The sequence below is a fragment of the Saccostrea cucullata genome, unplaced genomic scaffold, assembly GCF_032062105.1.
Source record: "Saccostrea cucullata isolate Sc308-1 unplaced genomic scaffold, CSIRO_AGI_Scuc_v1 ctg2236, whole genome shotgun sequence".
Classification (NCBI taxonomy): Eukaryota; Metazoa; Mollusca; class Bivalvia; order Ostreida; family Ostreidae; genus Saccostrea; species Saccostrea cuccullata.
In genome coordinates this window covers 133,706-151,529 of record NW_026923819.1, presented here as the reverse complement: position 1 = coordinate 151,529, position 17,824 = coordinate 133,706, and the positions used below count along the sequence as shown (strand labels likewise).

Here is a 17,824-nt window from a genome sequence, read left to right as displayed (position 1 = left end):
TGCAACAGGTTCGACATTAACTCGTTAGCGTTTTTTTTTTTTCTGCAATAGCTGCGACATCAATTACCTTATTAACAACCAAAGAAAGCTTTTTTTTATCATTTATTTTTTTTTTTAATTTACTCAGAAAAGCTTACGAGTCCTTGGTCTGAGTTTGCTTATCTTAGGATCTGTAGTTCGAAAAAAAAAATGGATGGAGGACCACAGAGCTAAATTGCCCACTGAAAAAAGCATACGTTATGGCGCGCAAATACTGCCCTTCGTCTCGTTTAATTAGTACCTATAATCTAAAATATTGCTTATTTATATATTTTTAATACTTCCAAGACAAATCTGCACGTGCAAGTCATGCACGAAGAGCGTTGGGCCGAATTGCCTTGCCACACAAAATGGCAGCATAAATACGTGACATTTTCTGTCTCAATTTCAGGACGTGAAGGGCTATTAACCTTGGTTGAAACGCGTGTCTTTTTGTGGAATAAAGAATAAGTCAAAGAATATGTTAGGAATACTTTGAAATGGCAAATTATACATGTATATAAAGAGAAAAAAAATATTGAAAAGCAAAGTAATTTCTTTTCGCATATAAACTTTTTTTTCCAATGAGTGACACTTTAGCTTTTTAATCGTCCATCCCTATTTTCTTTTTCAAAATCAGCGAGATCTGCAGCTAGAGTTTCAATAAATTAAAAAAAAAATCCTTGTTTCAAATATTTTTTAATTGGTACATATTTTACTTTGTCATAAAATAATCAACACGAGAAAATAACGAAGACAAAATATTAAACAATTCAGTCATTTTAAATTTCATTTCGTGAAATCATGTTGCCTCACTGTCGTCATTCAATAAAGTCTTTCTGTAAAACGTTTATTTCAGTAAATGATCATCTTTTAGAAGATAATAACTAAAATAGTTCAGATAAAATTCATCTTGTGATGTCACGTTGCCTCAGTGCCGTCGTTCAATAAAGTCTTTTTGAGACTCTCGCATTCTTCCTGTTGCTCGCGCAGCTTTTCTCTTAGTCGGCGGATCCGCTCTTTTGTGTCTGTCTCTTCTGCTTGTTCTGTTCGCACATGCGTAAAGGTGTAGTCTATCCGATGCTTTTTTCTTCGATTCTTTTCTTTGGGAATAAAATCATCACTGTTTCCAGCAGTCTCTGTTTCACTTTCGGTTTCGCTATCACTTCTCTCTTTCTTTATCTCTGTCAGTATGGCAGCTTCGAACTCGTGTTTGTCTCCCGGCTCCGATTTAACTCTAATCCATTCTTGGCCGCTCGTCCCGACATGTTTTTTATCATCTTGAAAATAGCTCTGTGTTGTGTTACTTTTATTTTCGGATGTCTTTACTCGGTCAAATGCGGTCGTTTTGCTTGTAACTAATTTGTTAATGGGCGCGCCCTCTGATACGGAGTTTACAGGTCTCTGCACAGAAGACGTCACTGCGCATGTGCTCTTTGCATTGGCGTTTTTCACTTTAGGTTTGGAAAAAACACCGATTCGAGAGACTGGGGTACTCAGTGGGATAAATCCTTGTGAAGACTGAGATACCAGACTCTGTAAATTTGTTACCACCTGACTTGTGGTACTGAGAGGAATGGATTGATAATCCGAGTTCGATTTATTTGGGAAAAGAAATAGTGGCTTAGCTGGGGATCTACAAACTTCTCCAGTAGATATCCCCGTGTAGTCAATCATCTGAGTTGCAGGTTTCTTTACTTTTACTTCAGTACTTCTCACAATTGTCTGTGGTTTGCTGTTGACAAACTGTACTTTAGAATTCGATAAAAGACTCTGTAACCGTGTGTTTGCTAGCGTAGAGGTTACAAACACTGCGGCTCTTGGGGAGGAATTTGATGAATTTGCTTGTGGAATGAGAATCAATTTTGGTTGTGCAGGTTGAGGGGCGATTGGTTGTGGCACCTGGAGAGAGATAGGTGGTGGATCTTGGAGTACAGATTTAGGTGGCGGATTCTGAAGAACAGTTTTAAGTAATGGATTCTGGACAGCAGGTTTAGATGGCGGATCTTGGAGAACAGCTTTAGGTGATGAATTCAGGAGTACAGTTTTAGGTGGTGGATCCTGGAGAACAGCCTTAGGAGATGGTACCCTGGAAGGAGTTTGTTTTTGTACGAGAAATGACGTCTTAGATAAAGTTAAAGTGTCACTCAATGCTTTACTTGTAACTTTTTCAAGAGGTTCTAACTTTCCAAAGTTTGGAAGAACCATTTTGTTCACCGCTGCAGAATTCTGTTCAGGTGATGTCTTATCAGTTACTGTGTCTGGTGTCTTGTAATAATGAATACCTGACTTGTCTATTAAGATTTTCACCGAATCAGCTGCACCTTTCGCAGTCGGCACCTCTCTCGTCTCTCCTTTCAGAAGTACACTGTGCTTTGTCGCTGTTGTATGGCGATTGTCACAAATTGTTGATACCGTGTGGTTGAGTAAGCTTTGCAGTTGCCGTGTCTCTGTGTCTGGAGATTGTTTAATCAATTGTATTTGTTTCGTCATATCAAGGTTTATAAGACTTTTCAATTTTCTTGAAGCCGAGTTTTCAAAAGGCCATTCGGTTGTCTCCTTATTGGAGTTCTCAGTCAGAACCTTTATATCAGATGCACAGTTTAACTGAGGATCAGCCGGAACTTCGTTGTCCGTACTGTCCTTATCGGCGTTTGACGAGAGACTGAACACACTAGTTATTTTTGGCAGCGATTCGTCGTCCCCACTCTCCAAGGGTTCCTCTTTCACTATACTAAGATCGACTTGTTCTGACGGTTGTGTCGTCGTGTTCTGCTCAATCGACGCAATCGTTGTTCCTTGGTCAGTTATGTGGCTTTTCTTGTGAGTTTCTATAGAAACATTCGTGGCTCCGGGGGCTTTATTCAAAACGTATGCTTTCGGGATAACAGTGGTTCCATCAGTCGGAATAAAAATAAGTTTATCACCCACATTCAGCTGGAAAAACTTGACAAATTTCTTTTCCTTGGCCAGCTCTTTGACAGTTTCCATGATCTGGTTCTGATACACTGGAATTCTGTTCTCGGGTTTGCTGTTGTGTTTGTCTATCTCTGCCTTCTCCATCATTTTGTCCAGTGATTTCGCCATTATATCCTTTTTTACCGTCCTACTATCTATCCTCTGTAGTTGTTCTGTCGATTTCAAGGCAGCACACGTAGATTCCTTGATGTCTGTTTTTTCTTGCATTTGATGGGTTTTATCTATTTCACTGTTAGACTGTTTGTCTTCTTCTCTTTGTTTCTTCTTCGTTAATTTTTTGTACCTCACATTTGGAATCTTTCTAAAGTCTGTATAAAATTCCTGAGAATAGGGATCGTTAATTTTACAACATCGACCAGAAAAACTCACTCTAAATGATGTTTCTTTTTCATTTTTACACGGCTCTAGCACTGGTGGGCCGTGTTCATGCGTATGTTTCGAACTTTCCTGCGCTATCTCCGGGTCACGTGAGTCCTGTGGTGTCAAACGTGGCGGGCTGAGACCCGGTTCACTCTTGATGACGATCGAAGACTGCAAATATTCAAAAGGTCTTAATTTCTTCTTCTTCGTTTTTGCAGTCTGTGGTTTAGAATATTTTGTTTTGAACATTTCACATCGTTTTTGTTTTTTCACAAACAAGGCCTCTCTGTCAGTCTCGTTTTGAATTTCTAAGTGCTCTATTAATTTACCAACATCGACGTCCTCTAGAGGGTTGAATTTTATCACACACTCCTTTTTCCGGGATTTTAATGTTGGTACATATTCATCAGGTTTAAAGTAATGAACATTCGCCTTCCGCTTCCTTTGCGATCGCCATAACTTTTGATTTGTTTCTGAATCATCCAAACCTTTGCTAGCAGTGGCCGTCGTTTCTTCGGGGCTCATTTCAGCTTTTAGGGATGTGTTCCGAAAACTACTTAACACTCGCTCGTCACAAATGTTTCTAAGTAGAACACAAGACTCCGGCAGTTTCCATTTCCGGGGGCGTGTTTTAGGCTTAGGCCTAAGCTTAGGTTTTGGCTTAAGTCTCCGCTTGTTATGCTTGAAAAAGAAAATTGCAAAAAAATTCAAACATCAATTCATAATATGCATGTACAAGTTTGACTGGTATTGGTGCAACTCTTATTATTAGAATCACATTTATTCTACAGACGAGCTAAAACGCTCAGTTCGGGAAAGCAGATTTTTGCTGACTCTAGAAATTATGTACATGTACTTTTAATGTTTTTATACCGATGCAAAATGAGACAATAACTGCTGCCCTGAGGTCAACGCGAGAATGCATCTTTCGAAAGAGTGCAATATTCCCTAAATCTTTCCGAAGAGTACAATTGAATATTCCCCAAATCTTTACAAATAGTGCAATATTCCCTAAGTTCAAAAAGTGAAGCCAAAGCTGTATTTTGAGGTTTGCTTAATGCTCATAATCGTATGATAAAAACTCATTTTTCTCATCATGGGTGTCTAATGTACTGACAGAAATCTTAGCCAAACGCATTAAGGGAATTCGAAGACGACAAAAATCACACACCGGTAACAAACAATGGAAAATACCGTATACATTTAGTATAATTTAAAACAAATGGAATATGCGTAAGAATTATGCAGTTTTAGTTGTTTTGGGGTCAATACAATGATTAAGCTACCCGGGGAGTACAGTATTTACTGTTTCTCAAGTTGTGGTTCAAAGGTGATTAATTTTTATGCGCCCAGATCGATAGATCGGGGCGTATATTATCTTTGTCCTGTCTGTTTGTCTCTCTGTCTGTTGTCAACTTTAACTTTCGCCATAACTTTTGAACCTTCATAGATAGAGACTTCATATTTGATATGTATACTTCACTGATTAAGCTTTTTCAAATGACACCAAGGTCAATGACCTTGTGACCTTGACTGTTATGCTAAAAATATCGTTTTCGAACTTTTGAATCTTAAGAAATAGAGACTTCATATTGTGTACGCATACTCCACTTATTTAGTTCTTTCAAATGACACCAGGGTCATTGACATTTTGACCTTTACTATGACCTACATGCTAAGCTTTTTCGAACTTTGTTGCCGCTAGGTGCACAGTGTTTCAAAAAAACACATCTTGTTCTTATTTTTTTTTATTGTAAACAAAAAAAAGTTATTATACAGTGTTCAACTGGAAGGCATTTGAAGCGGAGATAAGATAATCACTTTATATTTTCCAACTTATATTTTATTTTACCGCAAATGGCTCGAAGTTTTGACCAACTCCTCGATAATATATTTTTAATCGTTTCATCACTTTCATGTACAATGTAAGCTATACAAGGTCGAGATATTTCTAAAGTAAGTTTTTTCTTAATTCCTTTACAAACCAGTCATTTCTTATGTTTAATCTTACTTATTACAAATTAAGCCATGTCAATTTTACTAGTTCTTGTCTATGAACAGGTGATGAAAATCCATGAGTAGATCAATCTCATGGCAAAGTGAAACAGGGTTGTCTAAAGGAATGAGAAATCTGATATAATTATGTCGACGGTCAATTAATCAACAATCCTAATAAATGAATTTTCATCATCACTTGACCATAAAATGAAAGTTTAACACACAATCACTGATGATTAAGGGTTTTAAATAGTAGGACATAATGCTCAATAAAAAATTCACCTCCGTGGCGGACAGAGAAATATTTGTCTAGAAGTCATGTTTTACATTTACACCAAGGAAAGTCCTTCAATTCTGTGCTAAATAAAGTATATTCGAGACTACTTCCATTTTGTACTGAACACCAGAGTTCCTGTACTATCTATATATGTAGGACTCAATCTGATTAAAATCAAAGTTCCGTTTTACAAAAGAATTTACGACAGAGACCAAAATCTTGAATTGTTTATAAAATTTTGCAAAACTAATCATTCTGTTATAAAATTGCCACCGTACGATTATCTTGTTACATTCCTTTAAAAAAGATTTAAACTATTTTCATAGAATAATTTAATAATATATAATATAATTTAATTTTGATCTTAGCCGCAAGTTTTTTTTTTTTTTTTGTTTTTGTTTTCTTTGGTTTTTTTTTTTTTTTTTGGTAAAACGGGCATGGGATCCTTTGATTCGCTGACATAGATCACAACACAAGGTGAAGCGATCTACATGTATGTGAGCGGATCAAAGATCTGATTTAATCAGATTGATGTAGGAATCTAGTTAGGAGTGACGTCTCGGATAACACTACTATATTTGCATTAACTGAAGCTTTTCTCCTTTTTTCCCATTTAAAATCACTTCGTTCAGCATCCAATAAACGTTTGTAAAAAGATTTTCCATCACCTACAGATGTGCTATGGTATTTCAGTCGATGAATCTACTAATTCAGTACATTCAATATAATATTTATTATACTTTTAAATTAAATCTACTTTATACGACAATTTATATAAACGTTAATGTATACATGTATAATAAAATGTCTTTCTTTCTACATGTTCTATTTTAGTATCAGAATTAACGGTTGCAGATAAAATAAAATAAATAAATAAATCAGTAATAATAAATAATATAAAATGTTTTTCTTGAAAAGCTGAAATTTTAATTTCAGTATTTAATTTCAGTATTTATAAAAAATTAAAGCATTGAATTGCTTTTGTAAACTTGTAATATTTGATTAAGTTATCCCCCGACAAAATACTTAACTTTACTTAAATATAATTAATAACTACCGGGTATAGTATTAAAGTTTTCACTATACTAAATTTTTTTTTTCAAATTAACTGGTATACTTTCATTTCTTGCAAATGTAAGAATTGAGTAGTACACACCGCAAAATAGATGGAAGGAACTGTGTTAGGATTCAAGCATCTGAAACACAAAGAAGAGTATTATAATTGAACTGGAGACTGGCGTATAATATATATGCATATACTTATGAAGACTGTGTTAAGACCGCGTAACATTAACTGGCAAAATTGGAAATATACAGCTTACGTCATTTCTATCTATTACAATCAAATCATTCAGTGATAGACAATGAAATGGGCGGGTACAATTCGACGCGGACTTTTGGAAAACATCGGTTTGAAATTGCAGATTGAAATTCATTTTCAATCCACATCAGCTACACTAGAAGGAACATTATAACTGACTGACCCAGAAGACAAATAATTTCAATTTTGGTAAAGTTTGAATTTTTTTGTCTAATGTTTTAACCGAATTAATATTTAAGGGAGAAATATTTCATTTCTGTTTGGTAAATATATGTATATCTCTGTGTTGGTGGTAGTGGTTGTGGTGGTGGTTTTTTTTTTAAAATATATATTGACATGTTAAGAATCTAGAATCAAATATCTCCTGAAAAATAATCTTTGTCTTGTATGATATTTCGCGTTCTTATTAAAACTCACATTAATGTGAACTTCAAACAATATGTATTTTGGAGTTGAAATATAGTTGATTTTTGGATCCTACATTAATTCTTTGCTTTGAAAACAGCTCAGATGGATTGAAAGTGAATTTCGATCTGCTATTTCAATCCGATGTTTTCCAAACGTCCGCGTCGAATTGAACCCGCCCATCACTGAATGTTTTGATTGTAACAGATAGAAATGACGTAAGCTGTATATTTCCAATTTTGCCAGTTAATATTCCGCGGTCTTACTGTGTCAATATTTTTTTTTTCAAATTTATGTTCGTTAAATTGAAAAAAAATCTGAAGACAGTTCAAACATTAAAAGATTAATTTTTAACGGAGTACACATTAATTTGTATAAGCGGTTTTCTGTAATTCTTTAGATGTTCTCACTAACTGTGCACATGTTGCTTAATATATCACCCCTTCTTCTACCTACATTTTATTCAGGCAGCATTGTTTCAAAGTATTAGGTCCACCAAACCTTGGCTTATCTTTACAATGCATACAAGTGCCACAGTTTTCTCTCAAACAATTCTGAAACCAAAAGAAATTACCTTAAAACATCCATTATTACATTTTGTAAGAAATACAAAACCATTTTCTTCATATCAGTATAGAATTCATTTTTTATTCTTCACAGAGGAAAGTTTCTGAAAACAATAGATTTCAGGTAAACAATTGGCGTAAATAAAGATTTGTAAGAACATAGTGCATGAAACATTGCACATGTATAAGTACAGGTATTTGTATCGTTTCCGACGATGGGGTATTTGGTAACTGTAACTTTTCGAGAATATAATAAATACTCGACATTTCACGTTAGATGGGTGGAATTTTAAAAAATAAATATTTCAGAAATATATATAAAGTGGTAAATTTCATTGATACCTGAGCAAAGAATGACAACTCTCGAACTTGTGTTTATATCATGAGATGAAATGTAATAGTCGAACCTATTTTATCAATATCACCAATAAACTTTTCATGATTCATATAACCAAATTATGATGTTGGAAACTTAAATGAACTAATTAATAAATATAAAAAACAAAAACAACAAAACAAAACAAAACAATAAGCTTCTCATTTAAACATGTTAAAAGAAAACAGGAGAGCCTTTTATATCGAAACTGATGCTTGACTTGGCCATGTTAATGAGATGCAATACATTTGCAAAGACGATGCAGGTATATTATGTATGTTAAAAATTCATATCAATCTGAATCAATATATCTCTTGTCATGGTAAGAATATGTGCGAATGCCCTACATGCTTTTCAAATGCATGAAATGTCTTTCTTTTCAGACATTTTGTTGATCATTTTCAGCTAATTTCAGCAAGAAAACTTCAGAATTGGATTAGGTATGTTTGATTCCCAATATATGTTTTACATATTCTCTCTCTCTTTCTCTCCCTCTCTGTCTCTCTCTCTCATAAACATTTTTGTGAATTGTCTAAATGCCACAGTAAACCTGAGGGATACATAGGTCTTGTTTGACTTTTACTACAATTTTTTTTTCAAACTAAAATTCTTGAAAATAAAGACAAATCATCATTTCAATGTTTAACCTGCAGCATTAGCTTAAGGCATATTTAAAGTTATTAAGGAGGTATGCCGCAGCCATATCATTAAGTGAGTATGAAAGATGGAAGAACTCGAAACCATAAATGAAAAATGAAAATTCTTTACAATGTTTACTGGAAAAATATTTGATGTTGATACTTAATTAAATTATAAACAGGTAGGGCAATAAAAATCCGCATTAGTAAATGCTTGTCAACGTGTATTTATAGTATATCTAATAGATGTATCCTTTCCGTACCCCATTTTGATTCAGTATCCCGTCTGTGCCTTACCTGACATGCGTTACATCGGCTCCTTCTGTATCGAACACGTGCATGGTTCATTTTTACTCGACCGTGTTAAAAAAATTATAAATCCACACTTGACAGGTGCCACCGCTAATTCCTGGAGAAAGAAAAGAATTGTCTAAGATTCGAGTGTTATACGGTCAGTAAATAAATAGGGATGACATTTTCATTATATACAGCATCATGTGCATTGATACAGATTACAAAATATTTTGTACAACTGTCCCTAAGGATCTGTAAGTCTCTGTTAAGTAATATATGTGGTATATGTGTGTGTGTGTGGTTTATTAAGATTTTTTATATAATGGATATAATTTGACCAGTTGTTAAGTATTATTTTGCTGATTTCTATTCTTTTTATTTCATATAATTCATTATGTAGCAAAAAATGTGTTTCGTTCTCAATTGTTTGTATTTTGCTTTTTGTCACAATTTGAAAACTGGAAAGTTTTGTCAGGAGAATATTAACGTCCATTTCTATATGGATATAATTGGTTACCAATTGTTAAATACTATTTTTTTCTGCTGATTTCTAATTGTTTTATTTTATTTTGAATACATATAAAGGCTTCATTTTCACTTGCTATCTTCCATTGTTGTAAATAACAAAAACCTCCAGATTACTGTTTGTAACATCTGTATTTTCCTTTCCAATGTGTTTTTATAATTTGCTAATGGTTTTCCTGCTAAGATACGTAGTTCGCTGCGGCCGTTGCAACCATTGTTTACAACGTTATTCGTTATTTTGATTGTGACGTTACAATGCCGCTGCACGTTCATTGACCCTCCGGTGAATACGGCCTAAAATCCGGTGAATATGTAGTGTTATGAACTGTTTGCGTTTGTATAGATTATATAGGGACTATAAATAGACTATATAATAAACATTTCTACTGAATATATGCATGTATAAATTTATATTTTTCAATGTTATATAGCTAATATTTACTTGTACATGTATGACTTTGATCTTTGTATTGTGGAAAGGACTTATATAGGCAGTGCCTGCTGTCCGATCCTATTACATGTATTTTCATTCATAATAAAATATTGTTAAAATTAAATTATCGTCTTGTTCGATTTGAACCTATAGGACATCGCAATGGAACATATAGCTCTCGTGTCTATAGTAACATCTAAAACATCACTAACCAGCGTAAAATATGATCCAGTCAGTCGGTAACCGTTTGAAGTAAAATGCTTACCATGACCATTTAAAAGATGTTTAAAAACCTTGGAAAGGAATGGCTGCAGAACTGTAGCGTTATGGTTTGATTTATTACCTAATCCAATGAATTTTGTTGTTTTATTATATAATAAATTCAATATTTTCATCTATTCTGTATGTGTTTTCAGTTTTTTTTATCTTTTCAAACCGATTATTGACTGGCGAAAGATGTTTAAAAACGTTCTATTGACCGGCAACGTATTTCGGAAAAAACCGATCCGGGTTTCAAATTTAGTTGTTTGTTACACTGCACAGACATGGTAAACAATCATCTTATTCGATCTTTCGACATTGGTTTTAAAAATTGTGTAATTTCAACGGTCGGATATTTTATTTAATGAGAGTTACTTTTAATTAATACATTGAGGGACGTGGAGACCGGTCCTTCGGGTGAGACCTATTAGCCGAGGTCCCGTGTCGCAGTAGATGCACTGCTGACACGAAATAGGTTCCTCTCCACCGAAAGTGGTGGCGTCTCCATACGAGTGAAAATTTTTCGAGAGGAATGTGAACAATAGTCTATACAATCAATCTTTAATTAATATTACAGATGCACCATATCTATAGGTATACATTTACAATATGGTACGGGAACCTTCCGTACTGAATATACAATTGTGAACACTTAATACGGAAAATAAAATTAGGTAATAAAACAATTATTTAATATATGTAGAAGAAATTTTTTCCCTCGGTGCAGAAAAGCAGAGTGTGTTATATTGCACTCGGCCGCTGGCCTCGGGCAATAAACACACTAAAAAAAATTGCATTGACTGCTCAGGCATTAAATAATTGTATAATATTTGTCTTTGACATTTATGGTCAAAGACAAATATGTATAATTCCAGCCCGGGGGACTGGGCTGCTCTATACATATAAGTTTAAGTGTTGGTGTATGGGGATTAGGGTGGGAGTAGTTATTTAGGATTACAGATTTCTAAGCATTGAAAAGATTGTTAATCAAAATGTTCCTTCTGTTTATAAATTACGAGATACATAATATATTTTCTTCCATAAAGTGAATCTGTAAAAATATATGTTTTTCATATTTGATATATAAAGTTGCATATCATTTACTATCGAAAAAACGACAGGTCCCTTTTTTCAGAACAGCGAATTTTACTTCTATGATAAAAACGTACTCTGCACAGTTCGTGTTTTATGTTCTAAAATTGAAAATTACCATTTTAAATATAGGTGATGCGTTTGTCTAACTTCAATTTATATGTTATGCAGCCAACATTTACTTGAGGAATTGATCAAGTTTAAAATGGTATCGTTTTTGATTGATTTTTATCCGACTACATGTTTTCAAAATTCTCACGACTATCGTCTTCATCAATTAGACGCATGTCTTTTCACTCATATAGAAGCGATTTGATGATCAAGACGCATTTTCAGTTTTACTTTATATATTTCCCGGGCGACAATTGATGGCTACATCAATGTTTTCTTGTTTATAAAATCATAACGCTACAGAGACTTACAGATCTGCAGCAAGGAAAGGAAGTGTCCGAAAAAAAGTGTAAATACTAAAAAGCAATATATGAAGAAGTCGCCGAAAAGCAGAAAGGTTGCGAAAATAAAATCGCACAAAAGCTTTAGTTTTGATATACTATCAATCGTACATGTAATCATTGTGATAACGTAGCATGTCAGTATGTACAATATGACTATAATACACCACAAACTCGCCTTTATTTTTTTGTACACTTCTAGTCTATATTTTTTGCTTGTCATTTTCAAATAGAATATGGTTTAAGGACCCTCTCTACACTGCACCCTAATTTCAAGGTACTTGCGTGTAGTTAGACTGACCCACCATTTGACATAAAAAAGAATAAATTGTAATCTGCACTGTATGACAAAATTTTTAATAAATTCATGTATTCTAAATATTATGTTAGACCAAGATAGAGTAATTGAAAACTTGATTTGCGTTTATTTTCTTCATTTGAATAATCAAAAGCAATTTTTCTTTGTCATTACTTCACGGTCTTCAAAGATTTTTCCTGCGAAGGCACGCTTATATTAGAAATGGATTAGTTTATTTCAAAATAGCCTCCTTTACACTATATAATTTTCTCAAAGTCCAACAAGCATTCTGAGAGTATTGCATAAGCAATACACGTCCCCTACCGGGTTCTGCTTTTTCTTCAGGATGTCATTTTATAATATGCAAAAGTCGTGTCCAAGGTAAAACTGAAAGATTTTCAAGTTGTAAATGCCTTAAAACTAATAAAATAATCCACATTAAGACGAAAATTCAACTCATTTCTCCACCGTTTTCCTCGCATTTCGAACCCGATCTTATTAAGCGATTATGAAAAATATTCAAAATGCCATAATTCTGTCAAAAGTCAATGAAGCAAAGCGAAATTCAAACTTGATCTGTAACTCATTAAGATACACTCACATACCAAAATTCAGCTCTATCTGCAAGTGTTTTTTGTGACAGACTGACTTCAGACGGACAGACAGACAGCTATATTTTTTTCACCGGTCATTTTTCGTCAGTAAAATATGGTTTAAACGAACTTGCCTGTAGACTTATTACTCACTGTCAACCTAACACAACCTACAGAACTGACGGCTGTAGAGCTCTCGATCTCCTTCAAAAATATATCCACAGACCGGAGAGCTACATTGCCATCCAACAAAAAAGAAACCTGACTATATATTTATTGCGCACAACTTTTTTCTTGTTTCTGGATGAATTTTTTTCCCAAAATTCTTACCTAAATTGCAAAAAAAGCTAAATTACAAAAAAAACTTCTTACTTTTCTATCAAGTACTCTGGTAGTTTATATCTGCACAAAGCGCGCTAGACCGAATTTTCTTGCATAAATGCAAACAAAAATATTAGTATAAATGGATGAAAATTTTGATTATCTCAATTTAAGGACTTATGTAGAGAGCATTATAGATCACATAGAGAAAATTACGAGGAATATTTTGTTGTGGAAACAGACATGAGCATAAGAATATGTTAGGATCACACGGTTAGTAATATTTTGATGTGACAGTTTGAAAAACATGGATATATAAATTGAGAAACTGCATTTTTTTACGCAATAAATACAGGTATACATATTTTTTCAATGGGTGGCAATGTAGCTCTCTGGTCTGTCAATATATTTTTCGGAGTTAGAGCTTCACTTAATTTTGCAGTGCTACAGTGTACCTAACAATTACATGTAAAAACTTACTTAGTTTTATACACTTAGACTTATAAAGGCATGGTGCTAGTTACGGTTCCATCCAGTTCATTTAAATTTAGTTTATTTGTCATAAAAATTAAATGTTGTTAAATTAAAATTAAATTGCTACTTTAATTCGTTGTTATTTGTACATGTGGAGATGTACTGATTTATCGATTATCTAAATGTCCACGACTGTAGACAATAGATTATGATTTTAATATTTAAATCAATAAATCAAAATCTTAGTTATGCTAAAATAATTAATTCTTCAATAGTTGAGTCCAATAAATCAATATTCATTCATGAGAAGTACATATTTGATGACCATTATCAAGTAAATTTCAACAATTTATTCTTCATTAAAAAACGAATCACTCTCGTAATACATGAAATCAATCGATTGCAATTAAATTACTTTTTGTAAGCTTTATAAAGGACGTGTTTGGTTGTAGTAGTATACGTCCCTGCTAGATCGTGGAAATTTTATTTTCCTGAAACCCCATACACAGTATATCTGACTGCAGAATTGTTGCTCTCTGCTTGAGAAAATTCGAACAGATGAAGCGGAAATATCGGTCCGAATATTCTCGAACAGAGAGGTACAGTTCTACAGATACACACAGTAATAACTAGAATCTGTTATAAATTACCATATTCTAAAGCTCATGCAATGTATAGACTTAGTAAATATGATTAATAAAACATTCCTTCAAAGCTATGAACAAGTACTCTAAAACTTATGCATTCCGGGAAAATAATTTCCGTTTCCGGGACCAATTCTCGACATTAGTCTAAACTCTGTTTTTCCGCATTAAACTCAGGAGTTTGCAATCTATTTTAAGGCCTACACATTCATTTTAAATATTGAATCAAATACAAAAAAATCATTTTGAAATCATGAAATATGCAAAACTGTTCAATTCAGGTTATTAGTCTTCATCAACGCTGCTCTAAGTTTAACACTCGGCGTACACGATAAACAACAATGGCGATAGCCTCAATTTGACTCCATCTAAAATTAGATTACCCATGACCTCTTGTTTACATATTAAATTGACGCATTTGGTAATATTTTAATCATTTTTTTTTCACTGACAAAGAAAAAACTAAATATGCAAAGTAATATTAAACACACATGTTTACTATTTTATTCTGTTCTGTGCATATGTGCAAATGATGTGGCGACATGCTCACGGAACAAGGGAAGATAATATCCATGCGCAATGCAGTTGTCATTTCAGGCAATCCTTTTGTAATAAAGTAATAAGCAAAATATGAAATCCCTCACTTTCCTAGACTTAAAGTTCTCAAAATGTAATTTTTACGACAACAAACTAAGCAAACTTACCCCATTTTGATTATCATCAACCACGATATCGTTTTGTAAATTTTTAATATGGCTGACTAATCTATATCCGGTTCCGGTACAAGCAAACGTAAATAAATAAATGTCGCTCTCAGAGCGGTTCTGCTCTAACCATTTCAGTTATATTTTTACGATGGTAAGTGGTAAAAGACTTGGTTACCCGTGTGTAAAAGACATTAATAAGAATAAAAATCTCGGGTTTGAAATTCTGATTTAAATACGAGGAGAAAATAACCAAAAGTTTAAGGTATATCTATTGTTAAGTCCAAATTATCATGATTATCGAAGTCAAAAAATATTTTTCACTTTTGAAGGATTAACATTACCTAACCAACAAAGACAATCTTCTGCTATTTAGAGTTCATATCTACATGGTTTAGGTATATAAGGTTTTTTTTGCCAAGTTCTTGTCAGTTTTGATGCCTGATTTGTTCATTTGGTTCTGGAATTAACGATGTACATTGTATGTCTCCTTGCTTTAGGTACGTGTTCAAGACACCCATATATAACAATAAAATAGTCTTTATAGATTAAGAAAAAATATATGTGTTTAAAAGAGTAAATATTGACATTGTCTTCGGAGAGATAAAGAACTATTCAAGTCCAAAAGTCCACCAAGCAGTAGAATTAAGAGCGGAGCAAACACGGACCTCCAGACATCAGAGGTAGGATCAGGTGCCACGGAGGAGTAAGCATCCCCTGCCGACTGGTAACACCCGCTATTTTAATTTTCGGTATAGGACACCAACTATATTACTCCAAGATTGAGAGAAAAGAAAAAAATTCTGAAAAAGTACTGGTGATCATAAAGTCACTGTTGCTTACTTAATTGAAAATATGAGTATGTAAATAAAGAAATACATATATTTTGATCTTAACATTTTCTTTAAATTCTTTATTAAAATAACAAAGGCAGTAATGAAAAAATATTTACGTTAGTTGTAAGGGCAGGTCACTCTGGCTGTATAAAAATACAAAGGATCTCTTCTGTGTATTTTGTAGAAAGACCCTTAAAAAGATTTGCATTTTACACAGAGAAGTTCTGTCTTGTAACTTAATAAAACTATATCCAGAGAAGCTAATAAAGTATGTTCGAATAAGTTTAATCTTTTCGTGTTATGCAGAAGAATTATCTAACCAGTTGTGGCTTTTGGGTATTAGAGGAAAATGTCTTTTTCACAATCTTCCTTAATTCTATATATAGAATTCTTTTAGTAACCATTTTAACTGATTTGATGAGATGTTAAACAATTGTCAAATACATGCAAACAAACTGTTTTGGTTTTCAAATTGAAGTAGAGCAGGGCATAAATTAAACTTCAATTTGTATTGTTTGCCATTTTAATTTTACAATGTACATTTTCTCCACGTAGGTGTCGTTCTATATTATTTCCTGATAATAGTTTCCGTTACTAACATACTTAAACATAAACTTTGCATTCACTGAAATGTATGACTTTTGTTTTAGGTAAAAGATAACCCTAATTAATTCCAGAATATATACATGTACATATGTTGTAAACATATTTAAAGATTGTCCAGTACAGATAAGCATAAAATTCTTTCCAAGTACCGTACATGTAATTTCTTGTGGAAAAAAGTACTTTTATAAAAAGAAAAGAAAAGATTTTCGTTTGGATTTAAAGGGTGAGGTTAGCTTTCCAAAATAACGCTGTTTTCCTGGAAACAAAAGTAAAAACCTTGAGAGAAACATTTAATTTCATATGAGTATATAGACAATAGTGAAAGATTGAGATAGGAATAGCAACTTATTCAGGAAAGCCATTTGTAGCTAAAGTGCAAGAAAGGTCTTCTAGTCATTGCATGCTACTTGTTGACTAAACCATCTTTGCTTCAATTATAATGAGAAGAAAATTAGTATTTTTTTCACAATTTTTGACGGTGTACTGTCAGGAGATTAAAAAAAAAATAATTATGCAATATGGCGCCTAGCTGTATAAGGTTCATGTTTGCCCTGCTCCTATTTTGTATTGTTTAGTGTACTTTTGAGCTTAAATACTGTTAGTTTTCTCCATATATTTCATTAAAAGTTCTGCATGCAGTTACATCCACACTCACTGGCTTGACCGGAAATAACTTCCTATTGCACAATTTTATGATTAAGACCACCAGTTAACAAAAGAAAAGTGCTGCAATACTCTATAACTGAGTCTATATACAGTGTTTGTGGGTTTATCAATATTAATCAGAGGTAAAGAAACTTTTAAAACATGTTTTGGATTCATGTGACAAGTTTTACACAGTAAACTGTAAATATTTAATACAACCCGTATGACAGGAAGACGTTCAGTGTAATCCATTGAATCTATGAATGAATTATCTGAATTCGGTGTTTAAACTATGCAAATGAGCAGATTCTTTCTGGCAACTCACCTCTTTTTTCTTTTTTTTCTTTCAAACATTAATTTTCTTTTTTTTAAAAAAAGACCAATGTATAAAAATTGACACTATAGATAGGTAAATTTTTAAAAGTATTAACAAAGTGATAAAAGGGCTACGTAAAAAAAAAAATGTAATGGATTTGCAGTTTTATTTCAATTACTTTTTAAAAATAAAATGATTGCCTATACTATTTCTTTTCAAAAGTAAAATGTTTCTTGATTATTTGATTTTATAGATTAAATATTGATTGTTTGGGTCGTGGATATCAGCATGGGTAGCTCAGTCAGTAGAGCATCTGTGTAGTGATAATAGAGGAATCCTGGGTTTCATTCCTTGTCAAGCCATACATTTTCTTCTCTCCATTTACAGACCAC

General features: G+C 33.2%; 1 protein-coding gene across 1 annotated transcript; it reads right to left on the bottom strand.

Moving 5' to 3' along the window:
• Nucleotides 1–707: 707 nt before the first annotated feature.
• Nucleotides 708–15,093, bottom strand: LOC134264969 (uncharacterized). Its single transcript, XM_062747216.1, has 5 exons — nucleotides 15,030–15,093; nucleotides 9,236–9,347; nucleotides 7,815–7,912; nucleotides 6,789–6,828; nucleotides 708–4,038 (listed from the first exon to the last, which is right to left on the bottom strand). Exons 2-5 carry the CDS (start codon nucleotides 9,284–9,286, stop codon nucleotides 940–942), a joined length of 3,288 nt encoding a protein of 1,095 aa, XP_062603200.1. The 5' UTR covers nucleotides 9,287–9,347; nucleotides 15,030–15,093; the 3' UTR covers nucleotides 708–939.
• Between the last annotated feature and the right edge of the window lie 2,731 nt (nucleotides 15,094–17,824).